Genomic DNA, 16,550 nt, shown 5'->3' with positions numbered 1-16,550 from the left:
CTGAAAGAGGAGGAGGATTGAGCTTTTTCTTAAATGATGTAGTTTGAAAATAATTAAAAAGTAGACGAGGACGAAGAGGAGGAGGAGGAGGTACTTGGCATCTTCTCAATCTTCTCTTCTTCAAACAGCAAACTTCATCACCTCCTCCTCCTTTTGAACCAAAGCTTAAACAAGTAGGAGGAAGAAGAGGGGGCAAGATATCTTCTAGCCATTTCTTCCTTTCATTTCCATCCCTCCATCTCCTCCTCTGCTACTCCGTGGGGGGGGGTGAGATCAGACAAGCTGGAGCAGGAGGTCCTGGAAGGTTTCCAGACCTTTGCAGGAGTTCCTCAGGGCTCCCTCCGATGCCAGCTGGGCAGCCAAGAGGAACAACTTCCTGTCCTCGATCACGGAGCCCAGAGACAAGGCTTCATGGAGCTCGGACACGGTCACAGCGTTGGGTTTATCCTGCAAAGAGTAAGAAACAGGTCAACATCGTAATAAACTTAACCAGTATTGTGTGCAGTACAGTCAACTATTGGACAGTATTTAGCAAACAGTGTCTTATAATTATGGTTATATATCTATCTGTGTGATTAGTGTCATCCAAACACTCATATTTGGTTGGTACTATAGTTAGCTATCTTCCTTTGTCCCGCACAATAACGTTAGCTTAGTTTGGTTGTGAACTAGCAACAAACAGGAACTATGTTAAGGTATGTTTGACAGAAATATAGTTTGACTCAGTTTTGACAGTTAGCTGCACCTAGCTGCCGCCAAATAACTAAAGAAGCTGTGTTTATGTTTGTTTTGGCAAATGTGGCAAAAATAAGTGTTTAATTAGGTAAAATATAATCTGTATGATTAGTATCATCTAAACACTCATATTTGGTTGCTACTATGGGTAGCTATCTTCCTTTGTCCCGCACAATAACGTTAGCTTAGTTTGGTTGTGAACATTGGACACAAACATCTGACTATACTGATAACAAAAGCTGTGACTTCATTCAAAACTTCTGCTTGTTGCTAGTTTATTGATTACACAGGAAACACAACGAGCTAGCCAAACTAACAACAAACAGAAGCTGTGTTTGACAAAAATATAGTTGCTAACAACTAAATAAGCTGTATTTAGGTGTGTTTAAATGGCTAAAATATAGTTGTAAATGCAGCTTTAGTTTGTTGCTAGCACAGTTAGCTGTTTTCATTTGTTAGGAAGCGAATGTGCTTGTGTGTGACAAATGAAAACAGTTCATTGTGTTTTGGCAACTATGGCAAAAAATATGAGTGGTTAGCCGAAATATAGTTATACACACATTTAGTTTGTCTCTAGCGTGGACCTGTTGGCAGCTGCTAGTGGATATTAGCAATAGCACATGGTGCATATAGCATGGTTAACTATTATATAACAACAAACAGAAGTCGTGTTTAGCTACGTTTTGGTAGATACGGAGAAAATATGAGTGTTTGGCCACAATACGCCTCTTTGTTTGTCACTAGCACAGTTACCTGCATTTGCACTAAATTAAAATAAGAAAAAATGCAACACTGGGAGCAAACAGAAGCTTATATTATGGAAATACATTTTGCCATTGGAGTCTGTTGTAAGTCTTGTGAGCCTGAGCTAAAAACCTATATAAAGCAATAAGCTACAACTTTCAGAGCCTCCTTTCAAGCCTATGAGGGGTGAAGGTTTCATAGTCAAAACACAATGCAAACCTTAATTGTACCTTTTAACTGTTTCCAAAAGAAAAAAATTATAGTTGTTTGTTGTCTGTAGTTTGTAATCAAGGAATGACATCCACAGTATAATATCCACATAGACACAGGTGAACATTATGATATAACCAACACACATATTCCAACTCACAAAACACTGACTTAACAGGTTCAGAGTAAATTTACTATGAACTTAAAGCCATTACAAACGACTACGTGTCATATTTTCAAACGGTTGGTATCTCAGTTTTGATCAAAACTTCTCTCTGTGTGTGAAGACAGTGGATTTAACGCTACCCTCCTACACAAAACCATTCAACCCAGGCTACAGTCTATAGATGTCCGCCTCGTTTTTCTTTCCCAACACACAGACTCTGCCGACGCTATTGTACTGTTAAAGCAGAGCGAGTGTGCTGAGGCAGAGAAGAAAGTGGAGGTGGGTGAAAAACACTATCACTGTCAAAGAAGAGCTCCTCCTACTGAAGACAGGGTTGCTTTTACTTTCACCTGCGTCATGTGCACGGCACGACACAGGTTTTAGACTTTAGGCTGAAGGCACTTTGATCATCTTAGAGACAACAGATTCTGCTCCAGTTTTCTAAAGCAGGTTTATTTTTTAGCTGGGTGAATGTTTTAATAAAGGCAGCTATTGATTTCCATTGATTTCAACATGCTTAAACTTGTTTGAGATTGGTTTTCCATCACAGTAAAGAGTGTATCCTCTTTTATGTGTGTCAAAGTTGCATTATCATTTCACAGTAAGGTAGTATACTTCATTGAACATTGAAATTGAGTGCTTGTGGCACAAATATATAATTATTATATCTAAACCTTTAGCTAGTACAGTGAGCTGTTAAAACTAGGGATGTCCGGACATCAACAAGTTCATAGCGTCCACCGCCATGAACACGAACACACAAACCAGAAAGGTTTACCTCCTCGTTGTCATTTTCTCTGTTATGTTTTCGGCGAGTCGCCTCTGTGACGTTATCGTCAGAGTCCGGTGGGTCCTATCTGGCTCCTATCTGGGTCCTATCTGGGTCCTATCTGGGTCCTACTCTGCTGGAGACACAACACCTGAGAGGACCGAGTGAGAGGACTTCCTGTAAAGGTCCCGCCTCCAATAACGGGGCTTATGTCTGTGGTTTGGAACTATTTCCAAGTGTGTCCTACGGATAGTAAATTTGCAATTTACAATGACTGCAAAGCAGCATAATAAATATGGCAGTTACATATTGGCACTTTTTTCCATAACTTAAGTTGAAGTTGTTCTCTTATTTTGCACAGACAGTGTTTACATGTGGAAAGCCATGTTGCATTTATGTTTGCATCCAGTGGAGCATCACAATAAAATTAGGCATAATGTGTTAATTCCACAATAGGAGAGATGTTATGTTGTTACCACTTTGGTGTAAAAAGCCTGCAAATATCGGTATCGGAAATTAAGAGTTGGACAATATTGGTATATCGGATATCGGCAGAAAAGTCGGCCCTAAGAGAAAATCTGGATGGAAACTCACATATCAATAAGCAAGGTTTAGAAAGTCTTTATACTATTCGATTCATGTTTTTATAAAATATTCATATTTTTTTGGTCCTATTATTCATCTCAAAATAGGGAAGGAAGAGTGATCATTTCACAACTATAGTGATTTAAATGCCTCCTGTTTTGCATGTTTTAACAAGGAGTATTTTTTTTTATCACAGATTCCTTTTCCTTGATAATAATGCAGTTAACCCGGAGTCACTGAGCGGATGAGAGCCGCAGCGCTCTGACAGTAGATGTGACAAATACTCCTGCTTCCCTTCAAGCGTCATGTATTATTCCACTAGTGCCGCGCGGGCTGAAGAAATATGAGCCGAGGAGGAAATGTGGAAATGTTTATTTCAGGAGCCTGACGGATCATTTCTGCTGGATGAGTGATGAAGAAATACTCTGAATCAAACTCGCTCCGAAGCATTTTCTCCTTTTTTTTCTCCGCTTTTACCTTAAAAATGTTTAACCTCATGTAGGATATATTTATTTAGAATTAGACTTCAGTATCTTTCTGAGGGTTTTCACCAGTTCAGCAGTGAGTATGATGGCTTTTAGGTGAGTATTTAATTTAAATAATAAGACACTCCACTGTTTACTTTTATATTTTTGCCAATTTTAAACAAGTTGTTATCACGGCTGCTTATTATTGTTGTTGTAAAGTGTTAATATCTTGCTATACATTATTAGATTTTTAATGTCTCACAGGTATTATTATTGACTGAACCTTGTAAGCCTTGTTTCCAAGCTCCCTCCAGGCAAGGAAACACTTATTTATTGGATAATGGGGGTTGTGCTTTTTATACAGTATCTAAAGAGATGGATATGTCATGCCTCAGTCTGTTTCTTGGCTTATATTTCCTGTTTTATTTTGATCCTCATCTCTTCTTCGTCTCGTTTCAGGTCCTTCACCTCCTGCCTGTGTGATTACCTCCCTGCCCTAATGTGTTGCACCTGTGTCTCATTGTCTCCCTGTAGAGTATATAATCTGTTTTCTGCCCTCTGTTCCAGTTTGTCTTGCTCCCTTGTGACAGCGTTCAAGCATTATTTAGTGTATTCCTTGTGAGCCTTTAGTGTTTTTTAACCACTTTATGCCTTTTTTGCCTGCTAGTTTGAAGTGTAATGGGTTAAAATGTGTAAATAAACGTATGAATAACTTGCACACATTCTTTTTTTGTGGACCCAGCATCAAATTTCTGCTTTTTTTTTGAGAGAATATATTAGAGGATTATGGCAAAAATGTCTAAGTGGTGTAACCATAAAAACTTTGTACCAAATAATAAAACTTGCTTAAAAACAGTAAATTGTCAATAAAACACCATATCAACTAGTTTGGCATGATCTTACATTATAACTTTATATTAAATAAAGGTAATGGAATACAATTGTTCTAAATATTACATTTACTCTGGTAACCATGGAGATCAGGAAACATTTACATGTTTTAAATGAAGTCATTATTAGTATAAGTCCACTTAAATACACTGTAGGTGATAAAATATGTAATATTTATCATTCTTTTGTGGTTACACCATTTGACATTTTCAGGAGCATTCAGTCTTACTTTTGGTAAAAAAATGGTACAAATGTCATTTCAAATGATATAAAACCAACAAAAATACTAAATGTACATTTTAACAAACCTGATGCTGCTTTTAAAACTATTTTTTAAGATATTTTTGAATTGCTTGTCTTCCAACCCTTATCTACCACTGACCCATATACAGAATGTAAAAACCAAAAGCAATACAGCCTGAGGCTTGTTCCCCGAAAATATCTATTAAATACGCCGCCCCTTCCTCCTGGAACAATGTACAGACGGACCTGAGATAGTCAGAGCTGATTACTGTCGGGGAATTTAAGTCAATTTTAAAGGATTGAGAGAATAATACTCTTGGTCCGAGATTGTTCTCTCAGAGAAAAACAATCTGATGTAATTGTTCCAGTTCATGTATCATAACTGGATTTTGTCCATAATCTTGTCCTGTATATTAATCTGGATATTGTGTTCACTCGTCTGTAGCGTGTTGGGGATTATACGTCTGTTTATGTTGTTTGTAGTTATTGTACCAATGTTTATGCTTCACTGTTGGCCAGGTCACCTTTCAATGCTCTGAAACAGTAAACTTCACTATGAATTGAATATTTACACTTTAATTAGGAAAAAGGTTTAAATATACATAAAAAGCTGACTGAATATCTTTAAAATAAATTTCTGGCATATATCAGATGGCACCAACACTGATACCGATATATCTGTGATCAGCCAATAATATCGGTTGCACAATATATCGGTCGGGCTCTAGTACTGATTGGGCTAAAACCAGACGGGGAGTTCCAGTCCTCTGAAATGATGCCAACGAGGAAGTAACTTAAAACTGCATTCTATCAAAAGGCCACCAGGGGGCGACCGTTTTGGTGTCAAAAGGACTTCCGTCTCTATACAAGTCAATGGAGAATTCACCAACTTCTCACTTGATTTCTAACCTCAGTAAACGTTTTCAAAATGTGTTTATGGTCTCAATCGCTAGTTTAAAGCCTTCTTCAATGCAGTATGATGTTCATTTGGGACATTTTGGCCTCCCTGATTTTATATTCGACGATAAAGCAGGGTATGCATTAGGGCGTGGCTACGTCGTGATTGACAGGTTGATTGGTTCACAGGTTCAGGAGGGCGCCTCATGCTCCTCCTGATGCCCATATAAGTAGAATCTGTTTTTTTATTTTTCCCAGCATGCAACTGAAATTTTCAAGATGGCACTGCTCAGATCCGATACTATTGGCCTCCGAGCAGCAGTCCACAAACCAATGAGTGACGTCATGGATGTTACGTCCATTTCTTATATACAGTCTATGGTTAAAACATGCCAAAAAAAAACCTGTATAAGATTTTCAGGACATCTGGTTTACCTGCTTGTTTCCCAGGATGACGACAGGCAGCTGAGGCTCCACCCTGAGGAGGCGGTGCAGTTCAGTCTTAGCCAAAGGGAGGCGGCTCCGGTCAGAGGAGTCCACCACGTACACCAGAACATGAGTCCTGCTTAGGTATTCGGACCAGTACCGCCTCAGGTCCTCCCCACCACCGACTGCAGAGGAGAAAATGCAAAGGGTTATAATCATAAAATACAGAATTTCTGCTGTGAACTCTTTGAAAATCTTTCTTTTTTTTTATGTTTAGGCGTTGGTTACATGTGTGGGAAATGTTCAAATATTAGTGATGTTTCAGTATATTTTTTTTCTCGGGGTCAAGAATGAATCTCCACCTTCAAGTTTGGGTTGTAGTTTCACTAAAATGGGGTTGTTGTAATCACCTTATAACAGAATATCTTAACCTTTTCTCCTGTGTTTCATCAATGCAAAACAATTACGAATCTAGCTATTAAATCAGGTTTCCCCAGCTAAGTGTCAACATGGTCTAATTCCATTTAGTGTTGTTTGGAGACTAAAACAACCATGATGCTAGTGTCTCTCTCTAAATGCTCATGTCAGCATGCTTACATGGATACAGTGATAATGTGAGCATGGTGATGCTTAGCTCGCATTAAGTTTACCATGTTGTTTCAGTGACATTTGTGAATTAGCAGTAAACACAAAGCTAAGTTGAGGCTGATGGGAATCTCATAAGTTTGGGAGGTTCTGGACAAATAATGAAAAAGCAGAAAATCAAAGTTATTACAGTTCATCTTCTGAGGCTTCATGAATGTGTGAACGACATTTCACAGCAATCAATCCAATATTTGTCAAGATATTTCAATAATTAATTAGAAAAGTTTATGGTGGCATTAGAGGAAGAGTCAGAGGACCACCAAAGTCATTAGGATACTTTAATCTAGAAACCATGGACGTGTGAGCCAAACTTTGTGCCAATCCATGAAGAAGATGTTGAGATATTTCACAGTAGAAGTGAAAACCTTAACCTGCTGCTGGCACTAGAGAAAAAATCTGTGTGTTTGGGAATGTTCTATAATTAAGGCCAAGCATGGGCCTTGAGGACACAGTAAAGGCAGCACTATCATCTTAGCAGAGACACATACTGTTTATCTCCTTGAGACGGTGAAGGCAGCTGTTTGTGGTGTTTTGGGGAAAGCAGGAGTCCCTTTGATAACGGTCACGGTCAGATGATATGACTGTCTGACTCCCTAAACACACGGGGCCTGATTTACTAAGATCACAAATAGTGGGTACTAAATTGTGTGCACAGTGCAATAGATTGTGTGTTTAGTTTGTGTGCGTTTTGCAGGTGATCTACTGAGAATAACTGTGAATGAAAACAGGTGCAACTGGTGCAGACAGCAGTATTTAAATGAGGGTTTTGTGTCTTAATGGAGAGTTTGGACGAGCAGAAAGCTGCAAGCTCAAAATGAAATGTGATCAGGTTCTAGTGGAAGAGGTTAACTAATATATTGAGTTATAACAACAACTAATATTACCAGAAAAACCCACATATGGGAGAGTATTAGTGACGAAGTCAATGCTGTTAGTAAAACCACAAATATTAACACGGGTGGAAAAAAACTCCGCCCTGTGTGTATTCTGTCATTGTGCGTCCGTCTCGTCGTCTCCATAGTAACAGCAGGTTAATACCTGTCCTTCAAAGGTATTATTTATATACACAGTTACCGTCAGAAATAATACCTTCAGGTTTGGTAAATCACAATGCGTGTGCTAAATAACATATTTACATTTTCTCCTCCCTGTATTTTGCACACTGGGGTTGAAACGCCTCCTATTACATTCATTATGATAAACTACTAAATGGACAGCTCGTACTATCTTGCACAGTTGATAGACGTAAACCTCAGTGCGCTGCGTTAGTAGATCAGCTTGCATATTTTTTGCGTGTGATGTCAAGTTTGCACACGTTTTTACACACGCAAACCTTGAGTAAATCAGGCCCACAGATGGGTAACTGTGTGTTCTTGTTTGTAGAATAATGAACCAATAGGCTAATTCCATATACTGTAGATGCATTGAGTATGACCATTTATTGACATAGAGTATTCATGGTGCTATCAGTGAAGGCTTAAAGACGATCCATGGAGGACAGTTTCCTGTATTGATAATACTTTGTTCTCCTTGCCCAAGCTTCAATAAACATTTTCAGTGTAAGACATCCTGGACTCTTGGCTACTCTCCCCACTGATGAGGTTAACCATTGACAAATTCTCCATAACACAGAGGATCATTCGAGTAGTTGAAGTGTATCCTCTAGAGAATTTGTGTTGTAAATTTTACGACAATCCACTAAATCCACCAAACGTCAATCTCATGCTGGCACTAGAGCACAAATCAGAGAATCACCAAAGTCAGCAGGATTCATCCTCTGGGGGTTACGAATGGTTAAACCAATTTTTACAGCAATCCATGAAGTGGTTGTTGAGATATTTCAGTCTGGACTAAAGTGGAAGACGACCGTTCTTATCAGCCTGAAATGAATCATTCACACTGCGGAGGATCCAGCCTGTGAACTGTGGCACAGCAGGTGTTCCCAGTTGGAGGGTTTCCATAATTAAATTAGAGTTTAATACAAAGGAGTGATGTGTTATCTGACTCCCTGAGGGGCCTATTTTCTCCAAAAATATCAGTTTTATTAAACAGCTGAAGAAACAACAGTGTATTGTGTATTGTAAGCTGAAGAGAAACAGTAACATGACCCTGATTTAGTGCATCGCTCGAGGGCTTTTCTGCTTTACTTTCAAATAAAGCAGACGGATCGATAAGTAGAATTAGATTAGATGTTCTCCTTTACACAAATTGGCTGCAGATTAATCTCAGATGTGCTCCACACAAATAAGACAATCTGTCATCTAGTTTTTTGAGTGAGGATGAAATAGATTAAGACAGCACTCAGCCATTATTTATGTCCATGGTTCCCTGCTGGGGAAATTGATCCAATCTATTTTTCCTGTTGCCTCCAGTCATGATATGTCAAGCGAGAGGCTGTGAGCAAAATGAAATTGTACAGCTCCTCCTTTGTGTTATTTTTACAGGGTTAGGTTTTATGTCTCTACTTTTGGACTTTGGAGTTACATCTGGCAGTGGGTGGGTGTTATCTTGAGCTTGTTATCCTGCTCTGTGGACTGATGGTTGATTGGTTGAGTGATTGATTGCCGAGGCTGTTTGAACACTCTGCCTCTGTTTGGGAATGTTCTCCACTTAAAATACAATATCAACTAAAGCGAGTTCTGCATTGTTAGGTCCCTTCGTGGCCATGACTGAAAACATATGTCCTTCTTTTTTTTAAATATGAAAGTGTCTGCAAAAGTGTATTTCAACAGTTTTTGGTTATTTAACCCTCCTGTTGTCCTTGAGTCAAGGAAGGAAGGGAGGAAGAAGGAAGGAAGGAAGAAGGAAGGAAAGGAGGGAGGAAGGAAGGGATGAAAGGAAACAATGAGGGGAGGAAGGAAAGAAGGACGGAAAGAAGGAAGGTAGGTGGAGGAAAGAAAGAGAGAAGGAGGGAAGGAGGAAGGAAAGGAAGGAAGGAAAGAAGGAGGGAGGAAGGAAGGGCAGAAGGAAGGAAGAAAGGGGGATGGAGGCAGGAAAGAGAGGCAGGAAAGAAAGAGAGAGGGAGGGAAGAAAGAGAGAAGGAGGGAAGAAAGAGAGAAGGAGGGAGGGAAGAAGGACAGACGGAAGGAAGCAAGGGAGGGAAGAAGGAACAGTCAAAACAGACACTATATACACCTCAACAGATGCTTTCATTCCCTTCTTGGGAACCTGATTTAATGGATGTAAACATGGCCCGCTTGTTTAGTTTAACACAGTTTTACTTTGTTTTGGGTTTGAGACACTGGGAGATACTCCTGTCTTTAAGTCATATAGATGGTATATGTGGTTACGTGGTATCTTGTTCATCAGAAAAACAGGAAAATGAATGAATGCAATATGCTTCCGTACATTATAGTGCATTATAAACTGTTTACTAATTATTCATATACAGATTATAAATGCTAAAGTCAAGTTTTACCATGTTGTAGTATATTTTTCTTACGTTGTTCATAATCGAAAATAACGCTGTGCTTTATAAAAGTGACACAAACTGAGACAAATTGTCATTATATCATAGGAGTACTGGTTACACTGGACTTTCTGGACATGTATGTGGGGGGCAGTAGGGGCCCAATGACACATTTTTGCCCCATGGCCTCCAAACAGGTTTTTCTGGCCATGCTGATTACTTGATTATGATGAAAAATGGCGTCATAAAGAAAGAAAGATATGTTTGTAAGAAAATCTAGCTACCACCTTCAGTGGATGGGAAAGTTTCAAAGTGACTTAAGGTTTTAATTTCCCACCATCATCATCATCCTCATCCTGCTGTGTAGACCCGCCCTGCAGCTGCAATGACCGACATCACTCTGCGGCCAAATGAATCACCGCTCACACTCCAGCGGGTATGACTCCAGGTCCTCAACGCCTCAGTCTTCAGCAGAGCGTCACCACACACACCAAGAATTCATTAGTGCCGGACTTAATGGAGAATGTTGCTAGGAAACTGGGTAGTGATGTATCTTTAGCTGATGTGATGTGGCAGCAATAAATATGTGTTTACCTGATGTGACGCAGAGGATGGACCTGACACTCAGCAGGGTTAGCAGCTTGTGTCCTACAGTCAGCAGGATGCTCATGCAGCTGCTCTACAGACCTCCTTTATTACACCTACATTTACACACACGCAGCAGACAGTCAGCCCTATGCATGTGAATGATGTGGACGCATATGCAAACTGAAAAAACTGCATCCCGGATTTCCCTGCATATTAAAGGAGGGCATGAGCTGCACATTTCCATTTGCTCTATAGTCATATTCTGGGGTTTTACTGGAATATCTTTGCATGATTTACAGTTCAACACTACCTATTTATCTTATATGGGCTCATTATGCAGCCTCTCAGGTCTCTGGTCATGGGAAGACAGTGTCTCATGAAAAGAGCAATGACCAAAACTAACGTCTAACCAGTGTCAAGGGACATTTTAAGGTATTTATACATGCTGTTTAACATGAAACTACAGTATTTTTGTTTTTGTGAATAAGTGACTAATGGGTAAAGTATTGAACGAGAGCGCTGCAGCCAGAATCTGTGAAATGAAATGCAGTGTAATCCCGACAGGCCAATGGTGCTCCATCACAGTATGTCCACTAAAAGTGTTTGTGGTTTTGCTACTGACAGGCTCAGACTGGTTTTATAAGGCTCAGTGATAAATAAGGGTTGTCAAATGGTGTAACCACAAAAGAATGATAAATATTCAATATTTTATCCACCACCAGTGTATTTAAGTGGACTTATACTAATAATGACTTCATTTAAAACATGTAAATGGTTCCTGATCTCCATGGTTACCAGAGTAAATGTAATATTTAGAACAATTGTATTCCATTACCTTTATTTAATATAAAAGTTATAATGTAAGATCATGCCAAACTAGTTGATATGGTGTTTTATTGACAATTTACTGTTTTTAAGCAAGTTGAATTATTTGGTATAAAGTTTTTATGGTTACACCACTTAGACATTTTTGCCATAATCCTCTAATATATTCTCTCAAAATGGATTAAAAGCAGAAATTTGATGCTGTATGCAAGTTATTCATACGTTTATTATGCACATTTTAACCCTTTAAATTTGACTAAACCACATGGACACGAAATAAAACCATCATTGACCCATACGTGTCTTGAGTGCATTATTAAAAAGGCCATACAAAGAAATGAAATGTTTTTCTTTACCTTCCGCTTACAGGCAGTAATGTGATCCTCTGGGGCAATAACTCCACATCAATGTACGTCCACTAACAGCTGTTGTTTGTTTTTGCCACTAAGGAGACTCTGTCATGGCTGAATAATTAGACAAAAACTCAAGTCTCAAAAGATCTCAGAAGAAGACATCTTGAGCGAGACTTAGACACAATAACAAACGGACCGAATCAAGCTTTATACCTTGTTTTCCCTAATGTTGTCAGACACTAAAAATAAGCCCATCGGTGGCAAAAAACAAGCTCTTCTGGTGGATGCATATTGATGGAGAGCTATTGTTCCTTGGGATTTCACTGCAGACTGTTTCCCAGCTGCTGGCTGCAGCACTCTCACTCAATACTGGACCAGATTCAAAAACTGTTGTTCCCATTAGTCACCTAGACACGAAAAGATTGGACAATAGAGTCCAGCTTGTTGTAGTGAAGTTAATTTAAATCTTTATTTTATAAGGTAGTCTCACGGATTTGAGATCTCTTTTTAACAGAAACAACCAGACAGCTACAATCAATAAAGAATGAATAAAAACAGTTACATGAGTCATAAAAAACCATCAGATAATAAAGCTTTAAAACCTCCGAGGGGAATGACGTAGTTAGTAGACTTGCAGTTCATTCAGTTTGAAATGTGCAGAGTACCTGAAACCAGCTCTGCCAACATTTAATGTGTACACAAGGGATTATTGCTATTTACTTTTCCCCCCGGCGAATGTTTGTCCAGTTGCTCACTCAACAAGCTGAGGTGCAGAATGAAATGGTTGTAAGTTAGATAAGAAGGAGAAAAGCTAAATGTGGGTTGCTGCTCTGAGTCTGAGTATCAGGATGCAATCAGGCTCAGTGTGACCATGTGCTCTGCCTTTGAGAAAACATGTTATTGCTTAGATTTGCTGTATCCAAATATGGACTCTAGCTATGTGTGTCTTTTTAATAAATGTCTATAATGTTTATAAAACCAGAACAAAGAGATCAGAGCACATTACTCCAGTTCTAAAGTCTTTACACTGGCTCCCAGTCTGCTATAGAATAGATTTTAAAGTTCTGCTACTGGTCTACAAATCACTGAATGGTTTAGGTCCAGAATACATGAATGACATGTAATGGCGCTTTTCCACTACACACTTTTCCAGCACGCCTCGACTCGGTACGGTTCCAGAACAGACCTTTTCCATTACAAAAAAGTACCTACTCAACGTGGGCGGGGTCGTCATAGCACGGCTCCGTGAAACTGCCGTGACTTCGTTTTATACGCGACACAAACTCATAAACAATGGAGGACATGGAGGCGATGGTGTACTTGCTGCTGTATGAGGCTTTCTGTCTCACACAAAGCAAGAGAAGAGAAACGAATCTCTGTAACGCTGTTGTTGGTATTTAAAAATGCCGGGTTTGATTCTTGTGTGGGACGGCTCATGACTCTTCCAGCGACTCTCTGACCAATCAGTGGCCGGCAGTCTGATGACGTCACATTTAGTATCGGCTTGGCTCGCTTGGAACCTCGGCAGAGCAGGTACCAGGTACTATCCCTGATGGAGACGCAGAAAAAACCGAGGCTAGTCGAGCCGAGGCGAGGCGAGGCGTGCTGGAACTGTGTAGTGGAAAAGTGCCATTAGTAGAATATAAACCCAGTAGGGCTCTGAGATCTACTGACTCAGGTCAGATAGTGGAGCCCAGAGTTCAGTTAGGGTTAATTGTATGTTTTTACTATTATTGGGTTTTATTTTTATTTCTTTTTTATGTTTTTTTAATTTCCAATTTTTTCTGTTAAATGTTTGTTTTATATAAAGCACATTGAGTTGCCATTGTGTATGAAATGCTCTGTATATAAATAAAGCTTCTTTGCCTAATGTATAAATATAAGTTTCTCTTTTTGGAGAACACAGGGGGGGAAGTGGTTTATGTTGCTGTAGCAGACAAGACACGCAATCTAATTTCAGTTTGACTTTGAGAGGAAAGCTGAGAATATGATCCTCAACCACATGCACACACACACACATACACACACACACACACACACACACACACACATACACACACACACACACACACAGTAACTTCCCTTCTAATACCAAGTTGCACTTCTCTTTAGCACAAACCCAAAATCTCAGCTTCTCAAAAAACTTCTCTAACAGATCTGAGCTGCGTCGCTTCATTTACAGTTTAAAGGCTTTTAGCTGGATTTCTCCCGGCGGACTTCATAAAGACAGAACTCATCGGTCTCAGCTCCCGATGTGTGGAAGTGTGAACTAAGCTGTCAACATGCCTCTGCGTCAATGTCACCGAGACAAAGACTCTAACATTTACTGTACAGGCTTCTGACTGAGTGGGAGGTGACATGTGTTCCTCTTACTTTTCAGAGATGAAAAAGGGGATTCGTGGCACCGCTGATCTGTGTTCAGATCATGAATAAATCAGCCACTGAGTGAGACACACTCCTCCCAATATATATATCCACAGAAACTGCAGCTGATGGTCTCACACTCACAGACCGGTTCAATGAAGAGAGAAGTCATTTATGTTATTTTTGGTGCAGTGCTGTGGCTTTCAGTGGAGCTGTAATTTGCAGGTTGATGAGTTTTTCTGTTAATATAATGCAGTCAAGCTGACAAAAAGGTCACAGTGAGAGTTTCTAACCTTCTATTCAAAAGGTTTAAGCTTCAACTTTCATGATACCTTGATACTGAAGTGAGATTTCTGGAAGGTTTCCTCAATCACTGAACTATAATAAGGACTATATTTTAAAGTCTGTGTAAAGTAAGAATAAATATGTGTTCTGAGTTTGACATACCACAGAAAAGTGTGTTGTTAACCACCCTGCCAAATTTGAATGATTAAAAAAATCGCCAAATATATGCAATTAGGCTTCAAAGTTGTGTAAAAGTCTGCCTATTTCTCTGCTCCCAAACGCTGTGGGAGTGCCCGCTGAGTCCACTGAAGCCCCGCCCCCTACCAAGTGTCACCTGTCAATCAAAGTCACCACCTCTACCAGAAACATGGACGCTAGGTCTGAGAGCTTTCTGCCGCTAACTCAGCTGCTAACTCGGCTGCTAGCTCGGTGGCTAACTCAGCTGCTAGCTCAGCGGCTAACTCGGCGGCTAGCTCGGCGGCTAGCTCGGTGGCTAACTCAGCTAACTGGCTAACTGTAGACTGTAGTAGTAGTGTGCGCTGAATGTATTTATACCTCTACAGCAGCAGGGCGGGTTTATGCTAAGCCTAGCTCCACAATTCAAATCTAAATGGTTGAAATGCTTTTTACACCTTTTTTTTAGAAATACATTTATGACCTATTTAATGTGTTTAGAAGAAAATGTCTGAATTCACTTTAAACAGTCAGTCTTTAAATGCCACAGATTGCTCCTGTGCTGAAGTGAGGATGCAGCGAGCTTTCAGTGAAGAGATAAAAGGAACAACAACTAAAATCTGGATGAAGTTCTGAATAACAGCTGGGCTTTGAGCTGTAGACAAACTCATCCAGATTTTCAGTGAGTAATATTGTCACATTTCTACCTACAGTGACACTAATGTACCATAACTACTGCTGCTGCTGCTGGCGGCAAATCACGCAAGAATGCAGCAAGTTTTCAGGTTGAAAACAGATCAAACTAAGTCCAGATATGCTGGAAAGGAACTACTTTTATATAAACATCATTAAACGTTTAAAGCCAAAAGTGTTTATATATGTTAAGAAATGCTGTACTTGAAGGTGGAGAAAGGTTCAGTTCAGTTGAAGCATACTGACGCCTTTATGTAGACAATTTAAAGTAATGTACAAAGAGCACATATTTAATTGGCCAACATAGTGTTAGGTTGCATTGCTGCACAAGTTGATAGTGTATGGATGTTGAGACTCCAATATGATAAATGTTACATGTTAAATATTTGTGTATGAAAACTGTACAGGATAGATTTACAGTTTTAAAGCAGTTTATCATGCTGTAATGATTCCTCCTGTTCATACTGACCATTAGAAGATCCCTTCATAATGTTTACAATGTAAAGTGATGAAGGACTAAATCCACAAAAATGGATTTAAACGTTTGATCTGAAGCTAATATGAAGCTTCAGTCGTCTGAATGAGTCAAATCTTCATCTTCTATGTTTCAACGTTACAGTGTTTTTAGTAGCAAAGTCTTTGTGTTACTATACTTCCACCACAGCTCAACAGGGAAACACTAAGAGGGAATCTGATGCTACAAAGACTTTGGTAACATAAGAGTGACATCATGACACTGTCATAACTGTTACATGACACTGAAATGAACGTGTCATAAACATTAATGACTGTTCTCATTAAGTGTCATTCTGTCTTTGTCATGACAACTTGACATTGCATTTGTTTGGGATGTCCTTATTATGACAACTTGACTCCTTCGTGATGTTAACGACAAATCAAAACACTACCACTTTACTTGAGGTCAAAGAATTTCTTAATTAAACTGTCATAATGATGTCATGACAGTCAGATGTCATAATAAGGACAGATGGCTTATATAGCGCCTTTCTAGTCTTTTTGACCACTCAAAGCGCTTTACACTACAACTCATTCACCTCATTCACACACATTCATACACTGA

The 16,550-nt window shown here is 39.4% G+C and overlaps 1 protein-coding gene across 1 annotated transcript in view; it reads right to left on the bottom strand.

Annotated features, from left to right (window-relative positions):
* Window positions 1-273: 273 nt before the first annotated feature.
* Window positions 274-16,550, bottom strand: part of arl10 (ADP-ribosylation factor-like 10) — a 28,484-nt gene continuing 12,207 nt past the window's right edge. The window contains exons 3-4 of the mRNA XM_062433324.1: window positions 6,143-6,318; window positions 274-447 (exon numbers count right to left, since the gene is read on the bottom strand). Of these exons, the coding sequence (XP_062289308.1) occupies window positions 274-447; window positions 6,143-6,318 (350 nt within the window). The remainder of the gene's footprint in view (window positions 448-6,142; window positions 6,319-16,550) is intronic.

Source organism: Scomber scombrus, chromosome 14 (genome assembly GCF_963691925.1).
Source record: "Scomber scombrus chromosome 14, fScoSco1.1, whole genome shotgun sequence".
Lineage (NCBI taxonomy): Eukaryota > Metazoa > Chordata > Actinopteri > Scombriformes > Scombridae > Scomber > Scomber scombrus.
The sequence above is the reverse complement of the archived record's forward strand: the minus strand, read 5'-3'. Positions and strand labels throughout refer to the sequence as shown.